Source organism: Trichosurus vulpecula, chromosome 3, assembly GCF_011100635.1.
Source record: "Trichosurus vulpecula isolate mTriVul1 chromosome 3, mTriVul1.pri, whole genome shotgun sequence".
Lineage (NCBI taxonomy): Eukaryota > Metazoa > Chordata > Mammalia > Diprotodontia > Phalangeridae > Trichosurus > Trichosurus vulpecula.
Genome location: NC_050575.1, coordinates 2531256 through 2554595, shown reverse-complemented (window position 1 = coordinate 2554595; position 23340 = coordinate 2531256). Strand labels below are relative to the sequence as shown.

The 23340-nt window shown below is 42.8% G+C and overlaps 1 protein-coding gene and 1 non-coding gene across 2 annotated transcripts; both read right to left on the bottom strand.

Moving 5' to 3' along the window:
- Positions 1–5113: 5113 nt before the first annotated feature.
- Positions 5114–21961, bottom strand: HSPA9 (heat shock protein family A (Hsp70) member 9). The gene is made up of 17 exons (XM_036749120.1): positions 21450–21961; positions 19540–19598; positions 19361–19448; positions 16245–16426; positions 14958–15082; positions 13955–14028; positions 13764–13870; positions 13054–13216; positions 12467–12559; positions 10320–10529; positions 9216–9443; positions 8273–8377; positions 7787–7904; positions 7078–7172; positions 6531–6623; positions 6261–6401; positions 5114–5943 (listed from the first exon to the last, which is right to left on the bottom strand). The coding sequence occupies exons 1-17, from the start codon at positions 21525–21527 to the stop codon at positions 5866–5868; spliced, it is 2037 nt and encodes a 678-aa protein (XP_036605015.1). The 5' UTR covers positions 21528–21961; the 3' UTR covers positions 5114–5865.
- On the bottom strand, positions 8702–8773 carry LOC118845175. Its single transcript, XR_005010040.1, has one exon. It is a non-coding gene; the product is annotated as a small nucleolar RNA SNORD63 (small nucleolar RNA).
- Positions 21962–23340: the final 1379 nt, after the last annotated feature.

The following is a 23340-nucleotide window of genomic DNA, read 5'->3' as shown; positions in this document are numbered from 1 at the left end:
TATGAATCATTACCTGTATTCTATCCTATGTACCGTTTACTGTCACGAGTATGAATCTAGATAATCTGGATATTGGTGGTTCTAATTTCCTTCTGGATTTGTGTCCTGAGCGTCCCTGTCACCACAGTATTCATTGGGGGATTTTTCTCGGTTTACTCATTCTTCCAACCTACTTCCTGACTTCAGACTTTGTTAAGGTTGGGTTCTGCACAGTTCTGGGCAGAATGTCTGGACTGGACTTTTGCCCTTCTTAAAATTTTGAGTTCCAAATCCTATCCTTCCCTTCCCTCCTCCCTGAGACAATAAGCGATACGATATAGATTTTACATCTGCAATTGTTTAAAACATTTTTATATTAGTCATTTTGGACAAGAAGACTGAAAAAGAATGAAAGTGAAATAGAGCATGCTTCAGTTTGTATTCAGACAGCATCAGTTCTTTCTCTGGAGGCAGATAGCATGCTTCATCATGAGTCCTTTGGGCTTGTCTTGAATCATTGTATTGCTGAAAAGAGCCAAGTCATTCACAGTTCCTTGTTGTGCAATATCGCAGCTGTACAACTTTTTCCTAGTGCTTCTCACTTAACTTTGCATCAGTTCTGTTGTATCCTTTTGCTACTTCCTTGGGGTATTGAATATTTTATTATTGCAAGATCTCAGGGACAGCTCAAGCTGGAGACCTGTAATCTCAAAGTAGCTTTATGTCAGGGAAAAGTCTGATCAACTACCATCCTGGTCTTAGCTCTTCACGTTCCTGACCTGGGTTTGGGCCTGTGCAATCCTCTTTTTGAAGTGCCTCTGGTTGGAAATTAGAGTGGACTGCTGCTGGAGTTTCATTTCTATCTTTGCCTCTCCAGCATCTATGGTAGTGCTTTGTAAACTCAGTGGTGTCTGCGAAGTGTTTAACTGTAAGTTCCTAACTCAGCCAGCATCAGCCAAATGGGAAGCTCCTCAGGTTCGGTGACAGGCCTGCAGGCTCACCTTTAGTCTGGGATTCCTGCCCTGGTTATTCTACTGCAAGCTTCAGACTAGGCTGGAGACTGGAAGCGAGACCCTGCTCAGCTTCTGAGGTCAGAATCTCACAGCACTGTTTGTTTCTCACCATGTTCTCAACAGTCTCAGGCCCACCACTGTTCCTCACTCTGGAATGTCAACATGTAGGTGTTCCCTTCCCAGTCCTTCATGGGTCTATGACCCAGAATGACAAAACTGCCCGTTGGTACCAATTCCCAGTCTAGAACTTTCCTCTTCTTGCCCTTATGCACAGCCTCAATCCTCTTTTCAGTTTGTGACCCTCACTGGAGTGCTGTGCTCACAGTGCCCCTGCCGTACCCCAGACCCACTGTCCACAGACCTCTTTGTTTTCCTATGCTGACCTTGGTTGGAAATGACTCGATTTTTTTTCTTGGATTTCCCAAACAGGACTCGAGCTGGTGTGTTTTCTAGATCTTTGTGGAAGTGCATGGTGGAACTAAGTTGTACTTCCTCCAACTTCACCATTAAAACTCTACCTTCCTGGAGCATTTTTACTTTGGTCAAATCTTACTCTAGATCAGACATGCACAATGTGGCATTAGATAGGGGTCAAAATCAAAATAGGCTAAATTGGGCAGCTAGGTGGCACAGCGAGGAGAGCACTGGCTCTGGAGTCAGGATGACCCGAGTTCAAATGTGACCTCAGACACATGACAGTTACTAGCTGTGTGACCTTGGGCAAGTCAATTAACCCCAATTGCCCTGCCTTCCCCTCTCCAAAAAAAAAAAAAGGCTCAACTCCTTCAGGCCACAGATCCAAGTTACATGATAGGCACAGTGGTGAATAGTAGAGGGTTAAGAGGGATGCGGACAAAGCACTTGTTACATCTTTACTTTCTTGTACCTCTTCTACATTCTTCACAAATCCTTTGGTGGGCCACAAGTGGTCCATGAGCCATATGTTGTGCAGACAAGCTTAGATACCCTTAGATGCCCTAGCTTTTGTTCTATAAGTTAGAAGGTGTGACAGGCTCTAAGGCTGTTACTGGGTTAGCTGGGTCATTAGTAGCCAAAGGGCCACATCATTATCAGTGGTTTCTACTATACTTGCCCTTGAGAATGGGTCAAGGCCCCGTCATGTGCAGTAAAAAGCAAAGCCACTCAATCTTTTTTCTCTCGTTTATATTATTCTCCAATGCTGCAGGCTCCAGCTATCAATAGGGAAAAGTGGCATGAATACTGGTTGGGTAATTCATTTATTAGACAACTGCTGCCGACTCCAGGGGACAACCCTTTTGGTTCCAAGATGGGAGAAATGCAGATTTCACAGTCCCCTACACAAGCTTTCTATTCATTATCAAGGACTAAACCAATGTAGATGGAGTAAACTGCAGCCAGCCACTTGACTGGGAGTTAGGAGAGTTGGGTTTCCCATGCACTTGCCCTTAGTTGTGACTTTGGGCAGGTTGCTTTCCTCCCTGAATCCTAGTTTCCTCATCTGTAATAAAAAGAAATTGGACCAAATGATCACTAGGGGTCCTTCCTCATTCTGAAAGGATTCTACTAATTCATTCAATAAAAATTTTATCAACCATCTTCTATGAGCAGTCTATAGTGCATAGTTTTGCTAAAACATTTAAGTCCACAAGGGGGATAAGACATTCTAATACTCACATAAGCACATTAAAAACTCTTCTGTGAGGGTCTCAGGTTGGGAAAGTGACATTGACCAGGGGCATTGGGAAACACTCTGCAGCGATGGTATCAGAGTTGGAATTCAGCAGGAGAAAAAGGTGGGATGAGAGGTCATTCCAAGAAAAACTAAGAAGAACCAATGAATCCGGGGAGCCCAGTGTTTGCAGAGTAGGGTCAGGAAGGGTAACCCAGTTTAGCACAAACAGAATGCATATAAGGGAATAATATAAAGCCATCAAAGTAGGATGTCAGAATATGGAGAGCTTCAATACCAGGTAAACAAACTGAATCATGAGTAAATAATCGGATCGGAAATATTAATGTGGTACAGAGGAATGAGATGACTCTGGAATCCAAGGACTGTGGTTTGAATTCTGGTTCTACCGCTTGCTGTTTATGAGACGTTGAGTTTACAGCCGCCCTAGACCTCAGATTCTTCATCGTAAAGAAGCTGAAGGATCCTTTTCAGTCTTTTAAAAAAATTTTATTAGTTGGAGGCAATAGTGATTAAGTGACTTGGCCAAGGTCACACAACTAGTAAGTGTCTGAGGCTGGATTTGAACTCAGGTCTTCCTGACTTCAGGGCCAGTGCTCTAGCCAATCTCAACTGGCTCCTTAATTTCTCCTACACACCAATGTGTTTACTCTTTCTGCATCAAGATTAGCACCTCTACAATAGCTCTTCCAAATCCTTCTGTTACCTAAAACCATCTACAGAACACCCAGAACCAGATAAAAATGTAACTGGGAAATACATAACAAAATAAAATACAACAGCTACATTTTAAAACTAAGTCAGTATGTGGCCCGCAGGGACCCTTATGTACGTCCAAATTAGTGGCCTCCATTCCTCTTTGAGTTTGACTCTACTCACTGCCTTTCCCCTCCCTCTTAGCAGAGGGCCTTCACTCAACATTTCACTGAAAAAATTCAGGTCATCCATCTCGAGTGCCTCACTTCCTTCAAGCAATCCCCACAGAACACGGAATCAGAGCCTTTCAACATCCTGTTTTCAGTCCTTCGGATGCCTGCTGGCTTAGTGTCACTGTTAAACTTTGGCACTCCAGCTGTGGTCTGACCAGAACAGAGAAACCACCATCTCTTTCCTGAACACTAAGCCTGCCTCTCTGCAGCCCATGATCACATCAGCTTTTTTGGCTGTCACATCACAACTGACTCAGTGACCCCCAGGTCTTTTTCAACTGCTAACAATACTTCCCCAATCATGTACTTGGGTTATCTGAACCCCATTATAAGACCTTCCATTTATCCCCATTGAATTGCACCTTATTAAATCTCCATTGTCAAGGTCTTTGGAACCCATCATTCCTTATTAGCTATTCCAACTTCCTATCAGGTGCAAATTTAGTTAACACTTTCCTGTGCCATTATGCAAGTCACTGACAAAAATGTTAAAAAGCACAGGGCCAAACATATAATCTCTGTGGCACTCAATTGGAGATATGCTGCCACACTGACAACAAACTCTTAAACTACCCTTTGAGCTCAGCCTGTTGACCAAATTGGCACCTGTTTTTTGTGTGGTACATATTACGAGATTCTCGGTAAGCTATACCTAGATTTCCCTAATCTGTTTAGTAACCAACAATAAAGGAGTCAAGTTGAGCCTGAAATAACGCCTCCTTGAAGAAGCTATGCTGGCTCATGAGCACAGCCTCCTTTCCCAAAAGGTTCATTAACAGGATCTTTAGTTTGTGGCACCTCTTCATTGTGAAGGGCTTAGCTATCTTACCTCCCCTTCACGCAACAGGGATGACTAGGTGCTCTGATGTACTCCTCATTTATCTTAACTCCCAGTTAGCCATTTTATTGTCATTTCCACTGTTACGGACATTTGATCAGAGACAACAAAAGCAAAATAAGTGAGCAGCCGCTGTCAGTTATCAACCCAGACAGTGCACCTTGTCTTTGTCGCTTCCAAGACAGCAAAAGCAAAAACCACTCTTTTGTACGCTTTACTTTCCCTCACTAGTTTCAGCTCATTCTGAGTTTAAGTACCAAGTTATTCACATAGAACTGCCATGCTTACATTCATCCTCTTACCTTTTATTTTCAGCTTCCCCTCCCCCCCAAACCTCTGCACACAGGCAGTCTCCTCTGACAGTTCTCCCGTTTTCCATTGTGCCTTCAGCATTTGCTTCTATTTCCCATCCCACTTGGGCTAAAAAGTTCCTCTATAGAACTGAATTTCATTGGATGCAATGAGGTCTGAACTACCTCATCTCTGGCAGACTGGTGAACAGGCATCTGTTCCAGACCACCTGCTAGAACTGTCCAGGATCTTCACTCCTAGTATTCCACAAGAATCTTAGTGGGCAAGTCTCCAAACGCACGTGATGATGGCGCAGTGGGGGAAAAGATTAGATAGAACGTTCAAGTTGGTTCTGAGACTGAAATTGTCACTAAGAAAAACGGCTTTTGCAGTCACTAGAAAGTTGTCACTTTTAATCATTTCACACTGACCATAATGAGGTTTTTATAAGTTATTGGGGCCCCTTCACAAATAAACCAACAATGCTCTTTTCATATTTATTTTTCTTAAAAAATCCAGAATGGATCAAAAGAACAATTATCAAGGAAGTAGGTACCCAAAGCAAAAGCTGGAAGGTGGAGATAACAACGCTTTGGGCAAGTTAAAGAGCCTCATTAATCACCTTGTTTCAAAAGGAATAGTTCTAGATAAACAAAGTAGACCCATTTCTTTCAATCTAGTCTCTCTCTCTGGCAATGCAGCTGGCCCTGAATGGGCTATGGATAGGGAGGCCATCAGTCACAGCTCATCAGCACTTGGCTTACCAGAAGGACCTGTCCCTAATGAGTCTTTTAAGGGTTGTGGGCCCCTACCCTCATTTTGTGACACTGCTGCAGACAACTGTGTCAAGCCTTTATAGTGATCAGTGAATCCCTCCCGCCCCTTACATGCAGCTGGAAAATAAAGATAGGCTGGCTGGGGGTGAACATTTAGAACTCTGTATTATCTGAATTACCTGTCAAATGATAATTAGCTAATACACTCACTAGATTTTATACATTAAGGAAATTATATATAGAATACTGCAAAAACACAGTAAGACTGAAGTTTGCCCATTTCTGCTCAGGAAGGTCCTTGTGCCCCTTTGTTCCCAAGCTCCACAATGTTTTCCCAATTTCTGCTCCAGTCAAGGTCAACTGGCCATTACTGCTTTCCCTCCTTCTGATCTTCCTTCTGCTCCCCGGAAGTAGAACTTCCAGATTCTTCTCTCTCAGATGCCATCTACAAAGAAAATATTTGTAAGATCGTTACCAAAAGCCCTAGTCCCATCTGCATTGTAACTTTGCTTTAACCAACACAGCTTCAATTTCACGTATGTCTTTCTTGTTCCTCTCCCAACCTTTCTAGTACCCACCCCACTTACATCATCCTACAGTTTGTTCCCCAAGAAGGGAAAGACTGAGTAGTCACAAAGGCTGGCAGGGTCTCCTACCTTAGCTAAATTCAAACCTGAGAAATCACACCAGCTACTTTGCCTGAGGATCCCCACCCATTACCATCCTTAACAGAGCTCAAAAACCAAACCAAAAACTCCATACCTTTTTATAAGCCATTTCAAAGAGCTTTAATGATGCTTGTTGGAGAGTAGATGCTGCCTGCCTGATGTTTTCCCCTGTTTCACTATCTTTGCGAGCCAAGAGCTCTCTCATTCTAGAGATTTCTTCTTTTAGTTTATTGCACTGAAGGAAAAAAAAAATGAAAACACACGTGTAATTACTGGTCTATATGCACTCTCACTTTCTCCCTGCTTCTGGTCATTACCAAAACAATATTTTCTGGACCGACTATGGTTTAGAAACACAACTAACCTCATCTGCGGGGAGCTGGTCTTTGAATTCTTCCATCTTTGTTTCAGTATCGTGAATGATTCCTTCTGCCATATTGACAGCTTCTACACGTTCCTGAGAGAGACATTAAGCCCCAATATTAGATTGGATGTTAACGCACAGCCTCCCAATTAGTCTAGCAAACATAAGCAGCAGAAAACAAGACAGCAGGAAACATGAAAGACAAATACCAGTTCCATAGTTTGCAAGGCCCTGCTTCTATGGCATTTACTGTCTTTAGAACTACCCCAAACAGTGAAGCTTCCAAGGCCAGCTCTCCATCCACCACGACAAGCTGCCTTTGTGGTTCCATATTATTATTATTTTAAGGTAAGATCCCCGCCGCCTCCGAAGTAGAAATAATAAGCTACAGGAGAAGCAAGTACGGGCATTACTGTGGACTATAAGAGTCTGAGATGACTTCAGGAGGGAGGAAGGAATAAAGGATAAGTAGTATAACGGACTGGGAAAGAGGAAGCGGAAAGGGATGAAACCAACAGGAAAATAAGAATAAGCTGAAAGCAATTACTTTCTTCCTCCTGTCTTCCTCAGCGAACTTCTCTGCATTCTTAACCATATTCTCAATGTCATCTTTGCTTAATCCACCAGAAGACTGAATCACAACTATAGGAAGAAAAAAGGATAAAAGCATATTTACACATTAAGTGGTTTATTTTCCTCTTCCTTACATTCAATATATCAACAGGGTAGGTGGCACTGTTCACTGACTTCAAGCCTAACTAGTCCGATTTGAAATCGACACCAACATCCCGTGTATCAATCACTGGCAAATGGAGAAGGAAATGGCAAACTACTCTAGAATCTTTGCCAAGAAAATCCCAAATGTAGTCACAGAAGAGGTGGACACAACTAAAACTGAACAAGCAATATATTTTGGTGTAGACAAGTTTTGACTTTCAGGTAAATTAACCTTACTTTTACATCAGAAAGGAAGTTTCAAGTGGCTCTAAAGTTCAATGCCTGATATGTGATTCTGCTAGGATCAAAAAGCCTATAGGTTTAACTAGGTCATGGCCAGGCCACTACCAGGCAGGTGTGGAACGCATCCTTACCTCTTCTTAGTATCAATGAGGTAACAAGAGGAGAGAACAAAATTCACTCACTAGTCTCTCCAACTAGAGGCTAGAGGGAAACTCCGCCTAAAGGTTCTGGTCCAGATTTCTTTGTTCTTACTCTGCTTTTTATAAACAGTATGATGAAGACAACAGTGGACTTACTTTGTTGTTCACGTCCTGTGCCTTTATCCTTTGCCGAAACATGTACGATCCCATTAGCATCAATGTCAAATGTGACTTCAATCTGGGGAACCCCACGTGGGGCTGGTGGAATTCCAATCTGAAATATGACCAAGACCTTAGCCTAAGCTCACAACAGAAAGGCACCCATGTTTTCCATTCCCAATTCTATTCACTGTTCTTATAAACAACTACTTTAGGCAGAGACAAAGAGAAAGTTTCTAAAAGATTAGGATGTTCAGATAACGGGAGTGGGGGTCCATTGCCAATCCCCAAAAGGTCTTCAAGAAATTCTCTAACTGGGGAAACCAAAAATGGTTTGCCAGTTAATCACAAATATTGCCACTTTCTCCAATTTACAGGTTGTTCTTTTCATTCTTCCAAACTCCTGGGGTGGCAGTCTAAGTTTACTCAGGAGAGAATTTACTCTTTTGGACTACAGGGCTTTTTAGGTTCAGGATCACGCACCAAAGTAAACTGTCCAAGAAGCTTGTTGTCTGAAGCCATTTCTCTCTCTCCTTGGCACACTTTAATTTCCACTTGTGTCTGACCATCAGCAGCTGTAGAAAACACCTACAGGGAAATGAGACAAGTCAATGGGCAGGAAGGAGCTCAAAGGCACCCCTTTCTCCCCTATTTTTCATGAAAGGGGAGACTCCTAAGGTATCCTGTGTATATACCAGTTTCTTCCCTGTTGGGAATGGAAGTGTTTAGGAATGCAATAAGACAAGCAGCAGCTACTTCTGCATTTACGTGCCAGCCAAATATGTAATATGATTGTGGAAGAAGCAAGAGGAGAAAATGCAAGATGTGAGTGAAACTCACAGAAGAGCCATTTGGGAAAATACATATGCTTATCAATTTTTAGTGAAGTACCTAGAGAAATACTTTGTACTTTGTGCTCAGTTTTAGAAGTTACCACATTTTTTTCTTCTTCAGAATGAAGGGTTGACAAAAACATCACAGCACAAATACAAGAATGGTTTTAGTTTCTTAGGAACTCTTGGATATATACAGCACATCAAGGGTGGGAGTTGTGAGAAGAATTAAGGTCACCATTCAATCAGAGCCTGCTAACTAAACTAAAAAGGTTCTCTCACTCAACTACAATAGTTACCTCACAGGTGATCTCTTACCAAACAAGCACCAACACAGCCTCCGTAACTCTCTTCCCATTCCTACCCTCACAAAGCAACATCCATTGCTGTGGGTCACCAAGAAGGGGAAGAATTTCTAGGCAAGGCCAGGCTACCTCGGGAAATTTCGGAAATAGAAAAACTGTAATGGGAAGAACAGACTAAGTCTTAATGGCTTACCAAAAAGGACGCTTTCTGGGAAAAGACCAGGACGGTCTAAAGCTACCTTCTTCCACAAAGTACAGAGCTCTAACATAGGCTGGAAATGTTCTTACCTGGCTCTTCTTAGTTGGAATGGTTGTGTTCCTATTGATTAGTTTGGTGAAGACACCTCCTAATGTCTCAATGCCCAGAGAAAGGGGAGTGACATCCAGAAGCAGCACATCTGTGACATCACCGGCTAAGACACCTCCCTGAATGGCAGCTCCGATAGCCACAGCCTCATCAGGATTGACAGCTTTACTAGGGGCCCGGCCAAAGAGTTCTTGTACTGTCTGCTGAACCTAGGGATCAAGCAAAAAGTCTGGTTACTCCTAGAGTCATTCACGTTCTATCAGAACCAATGCACCTCTGGAGAATCAGGGAAATGGGGGCGGGTGGGAGTGGGGAGAGAAGAAAGTTATACCACCATTTCAATTTCCCTCGAATACTTCCCAAATGGGAGGGGCTGCTTCTGACACAAGCCTTTATTTAGAAGTTTTCAGTTGTGATTGAGTTCTTACTGCTCATTATAATGGTAAAAAAAAAACCAGACAAAAGTGACCCTTCATAAAGCTTATATAATGATACAAAATTCCAAATAGTTGTCTTGTGGTAATGGAGGGGAGGGTGTAGTAATATTGGTTCCATGTTTAAAATAAAATAGGACTTTAAGTTTTACTTTGTAGCTTTTCTAATTCCTTGTCTTCCAAAGAAAAATTAACCTTCACAGATCAACCTCCACTCCCTTCCAAAATGCTGCTAAGCTAGGAAGGAACACTATATTAGCTCCAGCAGGTACTTGGTATTCTCTACAACGGTCTCTTCAGAATGAGGCACTGATGACAAAAATACATCCCTGCACAGACGGACTCCTGCTAAAGAGAATGACAAGTCCCACCCCTCTCCCTCACGTGATGGCGGCAGGCCAGAACTCAAAGCTCATAAAGCATCCTAATAGCCACCCCAATTTGAAAGGGTCAATTTTACTTTGGCTTGATACGTAGGGAACTGCAGCATGGGGAACAAGACCCCTGGAAATTCCACAACATTCTTTCTTGAACCTGCCTAGCTGGAAGAAGACACCGCTCTCCTAACCCTGGAGATTTCCAAGGTTTACCAGGATTGCTAAAATAACCCCTACCCAAAGGACCACCAGCCCTCCCTCTCCTCTGTAATACCTTGGGCATTCTGCTCATGCCGCCAACTAGGATGACTTCTCCAATGTCACGCTTGCTGACTTCGGCATCTTGCATGGCCTTCTGGCACGGGGCAACGGTCCTCCTGATAAGATCAGTGACGATGCCCTCAAACTGAGCTCGAGTTAGCTTCATGTTCAAGTGCTTGGGCCCAGAAGCATCCATAGTCAAATACGGTAAGTTGATGTCAGTCTGAAAGATTAACATTCAATGTGAGCAGAGGAAGCCAATGGACGGTGATGCGCTTACAACAAAGGTACAACAGGATTATTTAGAAAGTCACATAGATCTTACAAAGTTGGAATACAACTTCCACCTCTATGTGGCAGTGAGTCCAGAGACGGAATCTCCAATTGTCCTTGGTTCTTTCAGCATAGAAATGCCTCAAGAAACTTGGAATTAGGTCATGCAACAGCTCCAGTAAAGAAGAATCAAACCCAACACAACCAGAACAGGGTCAGAAGGCCTGGCTTGTAGCCAAAAGCACGGAGTCAGAACACTAATTTCTTACGTTGCCGAGGGTAAAATAATTCTGCTCTAAATCACACTACCAAACATTGCTTTTATCTTTAAGGCTGATGTTTGGTTACAAACGTCCTTAGTATGATAAGCATGAGGACCGAGAACATTTATGCTCTGCCACATTCACCCCAAGGATGGCGGGCAACATTAAAACTGCATGGCCACAATTATATCAATACGGAATGGATTAAAACCCAGAATGAACTTAATGACAAGAAAATGCTACATGTCTGATAAATTCAAGATGATCAAGACCAGGTTCTGAATCCTTCCTCAGTCAATTACTTGTGGTGATCCTGGGCTAGTCACCACTCAGTTGTTGTCTCTGAAAAATGGGGGTAGTAAGACCTACCACACAGGGCTGTACTAAAGATCAAATAAGATAATATACACGAAGTGCTGGGCAAACTGCATCAGCTATTATTACTAATGCACAGATAATCACATGCTGAAGGCAGCTGCAGTTAGGAAGGCACCAGACTTGGTACCTTAGGTCCTTCTAGAGCAGAGGTTCCTACAGTACTATCCATTTTTAGGAAAACACTACAAATTCTTCAAATAAAACAATTTATTAAAAATGTATATATTTTTCAAAATGATTAAACAAATACATCATAGCACAAATACAACAAAAACAACTTTAATCTTTTAGATATGCCCCCCCATCTCTTTTTTCCCCCACTGCTCATTAGCCTAAGTGCTAGGGAGGTACTGAAAATAAGTTAGAATACTGTAAGACACTCAGCTTCTATGACAACTATATCTGTAAACCTGACCATTATTTCACATCCATCCATCCATCCATCATGCTGCTCATCACAAAGGAGAAGGCAGTATAAGGATAAACGTTCAAAACTATTGAATGTTATCTTCATATGCAAAGGATTTCGAAACATCACCGAGCCAACCTTGTCCACTTTGCTCTAAGGATGATCTACGATGGAAACCGATGGCTATTTTTTGCAGTCCTGACTTTTCTTCCCCTATCAACAACTATCGCTCTTCCTTAGGGGTCTTCATAGAACAGTTAAGACTGAAAGCTCACAAGGCAGGAACCATATCCAGTACATTTTATACAGCACTGCAGACAATCGTATTCAATCATAGTGTTATTTTTTTGTTTTAAAAAGTGAGCTATTTTTTCTTAGTAGTATCTAAAAAGTTAAGCAAGTAAGTCTCAGCCCTCAGGCCTGAGACAGGCTGAGCTGGTTCCAGTGACTTGAGATAAAATTATTTCATGCAGGCAGAAATGGCAAAGAGTGCATAACTTTTGGCCTATGTTCTGTTTCCAAAGTATGAAAAGAAAAAAAATTCTGTTTAAGTGCATCCATTTAGATGGGGGATAATATCTTGCTTGAGATACAATGACGTAGTTAGACACAGAAGTTACTGCAACAAGCTTATTTTTAAACATATTCTGATTCTCACTTCACAAAGGCCTCACTACTAAAAATCATTCCTCATAGTCACATCATGAACATCTAAGATCACTGCTATTTTGAACACAATTCACTGGCTCTATCACTCCAATAAACAAAACTCCTGATCTGGGTGTCTAAAGAAGTTCAATCAGTCCATCAAAGTGAGCTATGATTCATTTCTCTCACCTGCACAGAAGAAGAAAGCTCACACTTGGCCTTCTCAGAGGCCTCCCGCACTCTCTGAAGAGCCATATTGTCTTTGGTCAGGTCAAGTCCTGTCTAAAAGATGAACCATACAACATATTTCAGATTGATGAAGCAGCCATCATTTCAATTAAGGAAGAACTCCGACTTGGACTTTTTACATTACCTTCAATATTCCATATCCCTTCCCGTCCCAAGCATCATCCCTTACAACAAAGAATTCATGGGGAAAAAAAACTACCTCACACTTTTATTAGGTCTTTTTTTTTTTTTTCATTTCTATGCCTCAATTTCCTGATCTGTAAAACTGAAGGGGGTAAGGAGGATTGGACTAGGTGACCTCCCAGGTCCCTTCCAGCTTCACTGTGCTTAAAGGTGGCTGGGAATATAGACAGTGCACTAGATGGCTGTTTAGTGGTTTTTTGGTACCAAGAGTCTTTTCATTACAAGTAGCTGCCGGGACAACATTTTTCCAGCTCTCGTTCATAAACCAACTAATTTTACTAAGTGATATTCTAAAATGGGCAAGACTCTTTAAAGTAGCAACATTTGTCAAACTGGTCACCAACCTCTCTCTTGAACTCCTTCACAATGTGCTGGAGCAAGGCCTGGTCAAAGTCTTCACCACCTAGGAAAGTATCCCCATTGGTAGATTTCACCTCAAAGACACCTTTCTGAATTTCCAGGATAGAGATATCAAAAGTTCCACCACCTAAGTCATACACAGCAATGCTTTAAGGGGGAGAAAAAACAATATTTTAGTAAGACTGGACAAGGAAAATGAATTTCCAGTAAATTGGGTGCATGTGAATCTATTTTACGGGGTATAAAATGCCAAATTTTTTTGTTAAAAATATTTCTCTAATACTGATTTATTTCTGACTCTGGTAGTTTTAACAGGTGCTCAGTAAAAAAATGAATTGAAACCCACTATATTAAGAGCAAATAAATGTTGACAATATCCAATCACACTTTTAGATATCCAACAAGTACCAATTCAATTTACAACATTTAAAAATTCTCTCCTAATGCTTCTGAAAGATCTGATTTTCTTAAGATAAAGAATAACGTACACACACTCGCACTGGGATCCCATTTGTCCTAGGGAAAGGGCAATTTTTAATCTAACCGCAAATCTCAAACACCAAAGGAGCACAAATTACCATGCATATGCATATACCTTCATGTATGTATGTAAATAAAACCGTTACCACATGTCAGACAACTCAACCTTTTATCTTTTTGGGGCTAGGGGCAAATGCCCCAAAGACTTGCTTACATTTTGTCTTCAGATTTGTCTAAGCCATAAGCCAAGGCAGCAGCTGTAGGCTCATTAATCACTCGAAGTACATTTAGGCCAGATATCTGCCCAGCATCTTTGGTGGCCTAGAAAGGAAAAAAATCAACAACTTGTACATTGTTTGTTTTTAAGTATCGCTGATTTTCATGAAGAAGTCTGTGTGACCTCACCTGTCGCTGAGAATCATTGAAATAAGCAGGCACAGTGATAACGGCATTTTTTGCTGAATGTCCTAGATAGTTTTCTAGAAAAGAATCAAAGAACTTAAATCAATGGGGGCATTTTTATTTGAGCTATGCAACAATTTCTTAATGTGTTATCCGCAGAAGATGCGGGACTCTCTGAGCCAATTAAAACAGTGAAGACTTTGAAAGAAACAGTTTAAAACTTTTGTTTGTACATCACGAGACTGAGACTCTTTGATCCAGTGATTCCATTGCTACGGCATTATCCTTGACCTATCTATTCAAAGGACACATAACCGCTTTATTTAAAGTTGAGGCTACATGTACAATGGTCTGAGATTTACAAATATATGAATAATGAAATATTACTATAAAATGTGAAGAAGCAAAGTTCCTCATTTTAGTTAATTAGTCAGATTGTTAGATATAACATCAGTCCTAAATTTTCTTCTGTATTTTGAATTTTACCAATTTTTGATCTCATTTTACTCCACCCCCACCCCCCTGCTGTTCCCAGGCCAAAATACAAGATCAGTTCAACCACAAAGCTCTAATTTCTTTTAACAGGACATTCTCTTCCTCAGCCTTTGCTCCAAAGAATCACGAACAGGGTCTCAGATGTCATTGTTTGGACTCTTCTATTCTTTTTTTTTTTAATAACAACCCCACCTACTGGGAGAAAGGAGGAAAGAGGAAAGGCTGACCAGCTCTGACTTAAACTAGATGATCAAAATTGGGAAACTCTGACAGTTCTTTTCACTTGTAGAGGCCATACCAAGAACAAAATTAACAAAGTACGCAATGGAGGTATGGTCTGGTCCTAGAGGTACTTGTCATTTTGCTTGAAATTGGATTTTATTAATAAGTGGAAGACAAAATCAACCGTAATCTACACAACAAAGCCTAACAAACGTTAGTTACCCCTGTCTTAGCCAAGTTCAAAGGGATAAACACAGCAAGCCTTTCTGTGTCAGGACCAACTACCTACCTGCAGTCTCCTTCATCTTCATCAACACAAATGCACCTATCTGACTTGGGGAATACAGCTTCCCATGGGCTTCCACCCAGGCATCACCGTTGGAGGAACGGACAATTTTGAAAGGAACATTTTTACTGAAAGACACAAGAATGTGTGTTTAACTGAGAAAACCTGCTAGCACAATTCTTTCACCAAGTGCCTATCAAGGGTGTGTCTACAAGCAAGCTAATTCTCTTCAAATTAACATAGACTTAAAATATACTTCAAAAAAATCTAATCATCAGTGCCCAAAAGGGCAAAAGGCAAGACACTTCACTTATCCACTACTACCTAAAGGAACTGCTATTTTAACGTTTGGGAGAGGTCCGCCTAGATGTAAACACTACTCATGAAGTGTATACAGCCCAGCAGACAGCTGATCAACAGGTAAAACCTACTACTTTTTGTCCTGCACATGTAATTAAATGTTATTCATATGATCTAGGAGTACATAAGAGTCCTAGCCAAATTTTTAAAATAAAAAAGACAATCTAGACACGTCATCGTTGAAACAGCTTTTATAGGTGACAATCATTTGGACAGGCACTTTTAGAGTTAGTTGACCCTTTAAGACAGTATCTACCCAAACAATTCTCAGTTTTTTTGGATCCTGAGTACCAATTTGTAAATGAATGTGACTCAAATATTTATTTATTAAGCACTCTGTTAAGAATAGATGATTAAAAAAAACAAAATGAAAAATACAGCCCTCAACCTCAAAGAAGTTAAACTCAACTAGAGAATCTAACACTTAAAAAGTTAAGGGGAAAACAATTTGATAATAACCAAGGAATAAAAAACATCAGACATGGCACATACATAGAACGTAGGATCACACACAGAACTGAAAGGGACCTTAAATGTCATCTAGCCCAACCCAATCTTAAATGGGAAACTGAAGCCCAGAAAGTGACTTGGCTACCATTCAAGTAACGTGTGGCAAGAAAGAGAATTCAAAACCAGGCCCTATGACTCCAGATCCAGTGCTCTTTCTTTCACCTGTAACATGCTACTGAATTCTGAAGAAGTTAAGGATTCTCTCAGGCAGAGGGGCATTCTAGGCCCCGAAGGCTTTTAAAAACAATGCTAAAAGGACCTAAATTACAATGGTCACAGTAGAATGAGGTTTAGAAACCGGATATAGTGGAGATAAAGAGCAAGAGTCAAAGGTGACTCACGAAAATTTTAGTGATGGAAGGAATTAGGGACAGGGATACAGCTGAGGGAGTTGAGACAGGGAAGAGACTGAATACTCACATGTCTTTCTGTACTTCAGGATCCTCATATCGACGGCCAATGAGGCGCTTGGTAGCATAGAATGTGTTGTTTGGGTTGGTGACGGCCTGTCGTTTGGCAGGCATGCCAACAAGGCGCTCGTTGTCTGCTGTGAAGGCTACGACTGAGGGAGTGGTTCTCGCACCTTCAGCATTCTCCAGCACCTAAAACCTCAAGGTGGCACATTCATAAGATTCCATGGCATGAAGAGTCGCCATGCAAAACACAGCAAACTTTATATGGAAAACCCACAAGAGAAATGGACTCAAACAAAAATGTAGCCTCAAAAACCTTTCAAAATTAGTAATAGTGGTGGCTACTTACTGCTTTTTTAAATTACAAGCTGATTGGAAAATCTTGGGGGCCAGGGGAGATGATCTGCTGACAGGTTGGGTAATTAAGATGTTTATGAGGTCCCTGCTTTGCCTTACAACAATTCCAGTGACTGTTATGGGATTTTTAAAAACCTTTTAAAACCTTAAAAGTCTTCAAAGAAACACACTAATCAGAAATAACTTTCCTGTTCATATTCTGTACAGGATTCTCCATCGAATAAATGTCAAAAACACATATTGGTCTCTTTGAAGACTCAAATGGATCCCTAAATAATTTTTTTTGGCAGGAAGGAGAAAAGGGGGCTCCACCACAGAAGATCAGCACCTGACCTGTAATTTAGTAATAAGACTGCTAAGCAACTTGCTTCCAAAATCACAGAGGCAGAACTTCTGACAGATGTCATCTCCATATCCACTATGCTAGCCTGCCTCTAAAGTACGATTAGTTCTGGGTAAGAGGATCCTCCTTCTGGTGAGGAACGGACAAGTCTTGATCAATTCAAGGGAGCCCAATTTCTTTTGCGAGAAGGTAAACTGGGAGATTCACAGGCAGTGGGGCTTAATGGATGCAGCCTTCAAGAACTCAGGAACAAGGGAAAATGTCTAAGAATAACCAATACAGGGAAAGCTTTAGAGAGATGACCAAAGTGAGGTAAGGAACATTCTTCTTAAAGGGATGGCTAACGAGGTAGTCTCTGAGATTAACCAGATACCCTATTCAGAAGTAAAGGAATGGGGAAAAGATTGGTGTAGTAGCATTTCTATTAAGAAGGTATACTTGAAGGAAAGTAGACGTATGGGAAGGTGAAAACTATAATATTTGGGGAAAATCAAAGGGGAGAAAAATAAGTGTGAGTGAAATACATAATAGAATGATGGACTAAGGAGTTTGGGAAATAGAAGAGAAGCCTGGCACAGAAGCACGATACGTCAGTGATAGATTTCAATTGTCCGGACATCTGCTGGAGCTCTCCAACAAAGCCGAGCAACTAATAACTTTCCCGACTTATCTTAGAGACAATTTCATCCTTTAAAAGTGGAGGAACCAACAAAGGGAAATTCTATCTTGGATCTGAACGTCCTTAACAGGGGAAGAACTAGCAGCGGAGGTGAAAACGTTGGGAGCCCTGGGGTAGGGAGTAACTTCAGAGTCGGTGACAGAAGGATAGGATTCAGGACAAGTCTGCCCAAGAAGGGAAATGTTCATGAATGAAGTTCTGAAGCTATAAAGCGAAACAACTTCAACGAAGGAAAACGCGTTTGTCGCCTAGCTTCTAGTAAAACTTGCTGGTAAAGTATCTTGCACTATTCTGGTGAAAGAAGATGAAAGAGATACACCTTAGAGGATGACAGTCAGATTCAGAACTGGTAGGACAGCATGCCAGGAGGTCCCCAGGATCGTACTCTAGGGATCTGTGCTGGCCTTGACATTTTTATCAATGACCCAGAGAAAAGCACAAATAGCACCTCTCTTGATACGCTGATATCTTTACGTACAGTTCAGCGGCCTCATTTCTTTTTGAGTTTGACACTTACTGCTCTAGATGACCCAAAGGATGGAGAGTGGACACATTTGATGACAGACTCAGGATGCAAAAAGATAATACCAGGCTAGAACATTGGGCCGAATCTACGATGATGAAATTCAATAAAGAAATACTGTCTTACATTTAGAAAAAAAACCCCTCAAAAGTTTAAGGGGGAGGAGGGGAGGAAGGGGGGGTTTAGTGGACTGCAAGCTCAGTGAGTAAGCACTGAATTGGAAGTCAAAAAAAGCTAATGCAATTCTTGGGAGGAGCTTCCAGGAACAGGGAGGTGACAGCCCCACTGTGCTCCACCTTTGTTAGACCTCATCTGGAATACTGTGTTAAGTTCTGACCACCACAGCTTAAGGACATTATAGGGCGGAGAAGAATTCCCAGAGGTAGGCGGCAACCAGGATGGTGAAGAGTCTTGAGTCCATGTCACATGTCATGTTTGGCCCCAGAGGCAAAATCAGGAGCATCGGGTAAAACTGCCAAGAGGTTAGTTTAAGTCTTACATGAGAAAAATTTATTAATGCTCAGAGCAGTCTGAAAGGGGAATAGGCTGCCCTGAGAAGTGGGATCCCTTTACTTGGAGGTCTTTGAGCAAAGGTTGGATGGCTTTTCATTGGGCTCGTTACAGGGAGGATTTCCTTCCTGTATAGTTAGGTTGGACTCTAAAGGGATCTCTTCTAATTCTCATATGATTTCATTAAAAAGGGGGAGGGGAGGTGAAGTTAACCGAAGCTGTTAGATTAAGACACAAATGAGGACTAAGTCCTTCTATGGGCCAGTTAATTTTGTTCTGCTCCTTCAACACAGCCCGCACCCTTGCTAACCAAAGGAGCTGCAAATGCAGGCCACTAATCACAAGGAAAGCCATTCTCACCATTGGCACTCAAAAGCATGTGCCCTGCCAGAAAACCAGAGGCATATCTATTCACATTTCCATTTTCCTTTGGGGGGGAAACTGTTCTAAGTTCACGGGTGACTTAAAAGCTAGGAAGATAAATTTTCACACTAGACGACTACTCATGCAGATCACTTGTAAATTAGAATGAATTAATTCCATGACCTTAAATGTTTCATTCAAAAAAAAAAAAAAAAAAAGTCATGCTAGAAATTCAAGTTTTTTCAGTACCCACACTAAACCTATAAAGCAAAAACCCAAAACAAAAAACAAACAATAAAACCCCCAAGCATCCATTTTGTGTACAAAATTCAAGGTACAAAAACTCACCTTTGCTTGTTTCCCTTCCATTACTGCCACACAGGAATTAGTTGTACCCAAGTCAATACCAATCACGGCCCCCTTGATTGCCTCAGATCTGCAAGATACACACAAAACAAGGTCAATTAAAGACGTCGGCCAGAAATTTAGCACTGACTTCCTTGCGATGCAAATTCGGCCACACTTACGCATAGTCTCTTCTTGAAATGATTCGAAAAGCCTCATGACTAAGACCATTCCAGCCATCCTTTGAGAAAAAAAAAAAGATTATTAGCACAGACAATAACCACCACACATGGAAACACCGAAGCTTAGCGCTTAATTGTTACAGAGAACGAAGTTAAGTCCAGAGAGGATTTGGCAGATCAAGGACTAGACCAGGATAAGGACCCAGGGGAAAGACTCTGGCTTTCTACCATAGCACCAATTTTAACATGAAACAATTTTATTATTACCCAACATGATGTAAGGACTGTTACTGTTTTTTTTTGTCTTTGAATTCCCAGCATGTAGACACTTGCAGATCCTTCATTTCTACAATATTTGTATATGTGATATTATTGGCTAAATACAAAGATTTAAAAAAGTATTCAAAATTCTTAATGATCCTCATAAAGAGGTTTAGAAATCTGACAAATTAGCTGGAATTCATATTTCAGGAACAAAGACATTCTACATGAAAGCAAAGAGAATTAATAAAAAATTTCAATTTGATTTCCACCAGCATATGCAAATCTGACTATGGTCCTGTACTATCAAGTTTTAAGTGATTCCAAGCCACTTCCTGTGACCTTGTGACACAACTGATTACGCGAACTAGGATTTATCCAAAATCCGGCGGAGTCAAGGACCTGGGAGGTGGGTGGGTGGAGAGGAAAGAAATCCCCAGAATGGCCTCCAAAGTTTGTCTAACTCACAAACCCCAGATGAGCAAGATCCCTGCAACCTTGCCTCAGCCTAGAGGCCAATTCTTTATAATCCACATGAACAGGAATAGCCATACTACCTCTTACGGAATAACTGCAATTAGAATCCTTTTAACTTTTCCCGTAACCCACGTATATGAACCTAATAATTTAATAACCTAAGTTTTATCTGAAATGTAATCACAAGTATTTTACTGAAGCTAACTTTGCACTGATTGTTGGGAGGGAAGGGAGGAGAATGCCAAACCCCACGGCAAACCACAAGAAAGGCTTCAGGAATGATTCTGACCAACACCACGCTTGGCCCAAGATAAGTTGATTCGCCTACGATCTCACAGTCAGTTAGCGACACAGCCAGGACTAGAACCCACATCTACAGCCCCCCCTCCATTCCGCAGCTGCTCTGCCCTCTACCCCCGGAACTTTAATGGGCGGGGGTGCCCTTGGTTATTATCAGCCTCCTTCTCTACAAGCGGGTGGGGTCTTTCTCACCTCCTGGGTGACACAGAACCACCTAATGGAGGACCCGCGGAGCTCGGAAAGGAGCTTCCAGCTGGGACCTGTTAAACCTCCAAATAACAGGACCCCAAAGAAGTGGAACTAGAAACAAGTACAGGAGGCAGAGAGTTGCAACAGAGCATCAGCACGAACCGGGTTCAAATGCTACCACTGACATTTCCTCGCTGCGTTACCTTAAACGAGGGGCCCCAGCTTCCTCGACCGTAAAACACGGAAGAAACACCCCCACCGTAACTACTCCGCACCCCGCCCCGTATTTTTGCGTAAGACGCTGCAGTCCGGCCACGAAAGTGTCAGGTACCGCTCTCACCGGGCCCGCAGCCCGGGGCTGACCCTCGCGGCTTCTCTTACACCGGGGCCCCCGCTAGCCTCCGGGAAGCGGCGGAAGAACCGGCCGTGACTCAGCGGGCACCCGACGGGTGGCCAGGTTTCGAAGGGTCCCGGCCCTCCCAACCGTCTCCGCTTCCCTGCCTTCCCCATCGAGGGTTCCCCTCTTCGCCTTTTCCTTCCCGGCGGGGGCAGAGGAGCCCATCGTGGCCGCCGGGTCTCGGTATCTCCGAAATCCCGGCCCGACCCGCCCCATTGCCCTCTCGCGTCCCCCGAAGGCCTAGAAGAGACCGCTATGCCCTAAGGCCCTAAAGCAATTCACTCACCTGGCGGAGGCCGGCAGCCGGGCCCCGGGAGGCGACTCCGGTGAGGCGGGCAACGGCGGTGCGGCTGGCGCTGAGCATGGCGGGTGGGCGGGCAGGGGTCGGAGGCGAGGTGGACTGAGGGGGCCAGGAGGTGCGCAGCACAGCGGTCGCGGATCTTCTGGAAACCTCTAACCACGTGGGGGGTGGGGGCGGGGGTTGGGTCACTGCGTCCCGCAAGACCGCTCTCTCCCGGGGGTGCCCACGTAGGAGCCTGAACGTAAAACTTCATATTGTGCCTCCTCGGAGCTAGAATGCCCAGGTATCCGGGCGCGGCTTGATTGAGAGAAAGAGGGATCCCATTTTTTGGATATGTCAGGGCTTTGGGCTCGGAAGAGAGCTTGCAAAACTAGGTCAATTATGTAGGCACTGATTTAGACATCCTGGGTCCTCGTCGGCCGGGAAGACTCAAGGTCACACCGGATAAAATGCGAACCTCTTACAGTCGCCTTGCGTCAGATACGTGGGAAGAGAGTGCTATTACGCCTGCGCAGCCGGCAACGGCGCTACCGCCAGTGGCGCATGTGCACGGGAAGAGGCGGAAGAGAGAAAGGGGTGGGAGGATAAAAGATCGATTCTGATTTTCGTTGGCTGTCCTCGGCGCATGGCTGTTTGGAAAGCGTGGCGCCTCGGGAGGGCCGTGGGGCGCGTGCGCGGCAGGGACACGCAGTTTCTGTAAGCTGGGCGTTATCTTGTCGCGTTCTGGCTGGCCGCCATTTTACTGTGGAATTTTAAAGATGCGAGTGATCCGGTTGTTGTTGCAAGACTGAAAATACAAACAATCTCAGGTGTTTTAAAGAAATTTATACGGTTTCTCCACTGCAGACCACTGAGTGACTCACATGAGTAGTTCTTTCTTCCAGCGAGCATTTATTATGTGCTAGGCGCAGTGCTGGATACAAAGGCAAAAATAAAAGACACAAGACATGCAAGATAAATAATGTGAGGGTGGAAAGGCATCGAAAAGTGCCTGTTGTACAGGAGCTGAGGGAGCCTTGAAAGAAGTTGAGGGGATTTCGAGAGGCAGAGGCAAGGAAGGAATGCAAGCCAGGCTTTGGGAGGGTGGGGGGTGGGGAGAGACAGTCATTACAAAGGCATGGAGGTGGGAAATGGAAAATTATCTTTGGGGAATTAGCAAGTAGGCCGGGTCAGGTTGTCTAGAAATTCAGAGCATTGTTCATATAGAGAATGGGTAAAAGGGAGTTCAAGTCACCCAGCTTAAGGGTAAATACGAAGACAGATTTTTATCTACTCCATGCTCACTGCCTTTGTCTGAATTTGCTTGTTCCCTATGGGGCTTCTGAGGTCAGGTGATTATAGCTGTGGTAAAATGGAGGACTGTGGACCGTGCCAAACTTTTGTCAAGAAAGAAAATATCCGTTGTGCAGATCCGTGGTCACATTTTAAGGAAATGTGACTTTTGTGAAATAAAGGTGTGAACTGCTCTTTCCCACTCCGATCCCTGCAACGCTTTTCAAAGAAAAATCAGCAGGACCCAATTCCTTTAGTCAAACCAGGTCATAAAGTATTGAGAATGAACTGGAGTTTGTGACCTGCTAGAGATGGGATCCATATAAACATAGCAGATGCACCAAGAGAGAAGCGTTGAAGCTGCAGAAGGAAGGACGCGTGTTAATTCAGTTCAGCACGCATTTATTAAAAGCCTACCCTGCAGAATGGGGATCCAAAGATGAAAATTCAGTACCTTGCCCCCAGGACTTAGCTTTTTATGCTTACAACACATACACAAGTAAGTAAATACATAGTAACTTTAGGATTGAGATAAAATAGTGGCCGTGGGGTGGGGTGGGGAAAGGATCAGGACAGGAGGTGGCACCTAAGCTCGCTTCGAAGG

Coding starts and splice junctions, on each gene's coding strand:
- HSPA9 (XM_036749120.1), bottom strand. CDS start 21,527: ATGCTCAGCGCCAGCCGCACCGCCGTTGCCCGCCTCACCGGAGTCGCC. Junction 15,083..16,244: donor CCTGAAGTACAGAAAGACAT/GTGAGTATTCAG, acceptor TGTGTCTTTCAG/TAAAAATGTTCCTTTCAAAA. Junction 6,402..6,530: donor ACCAGCTCCCCGCAGATGAG/GTTAGTTGTGTT, acceptor TTTTTCCTTCAG/TGCAATAAACTAAAAGAAGA.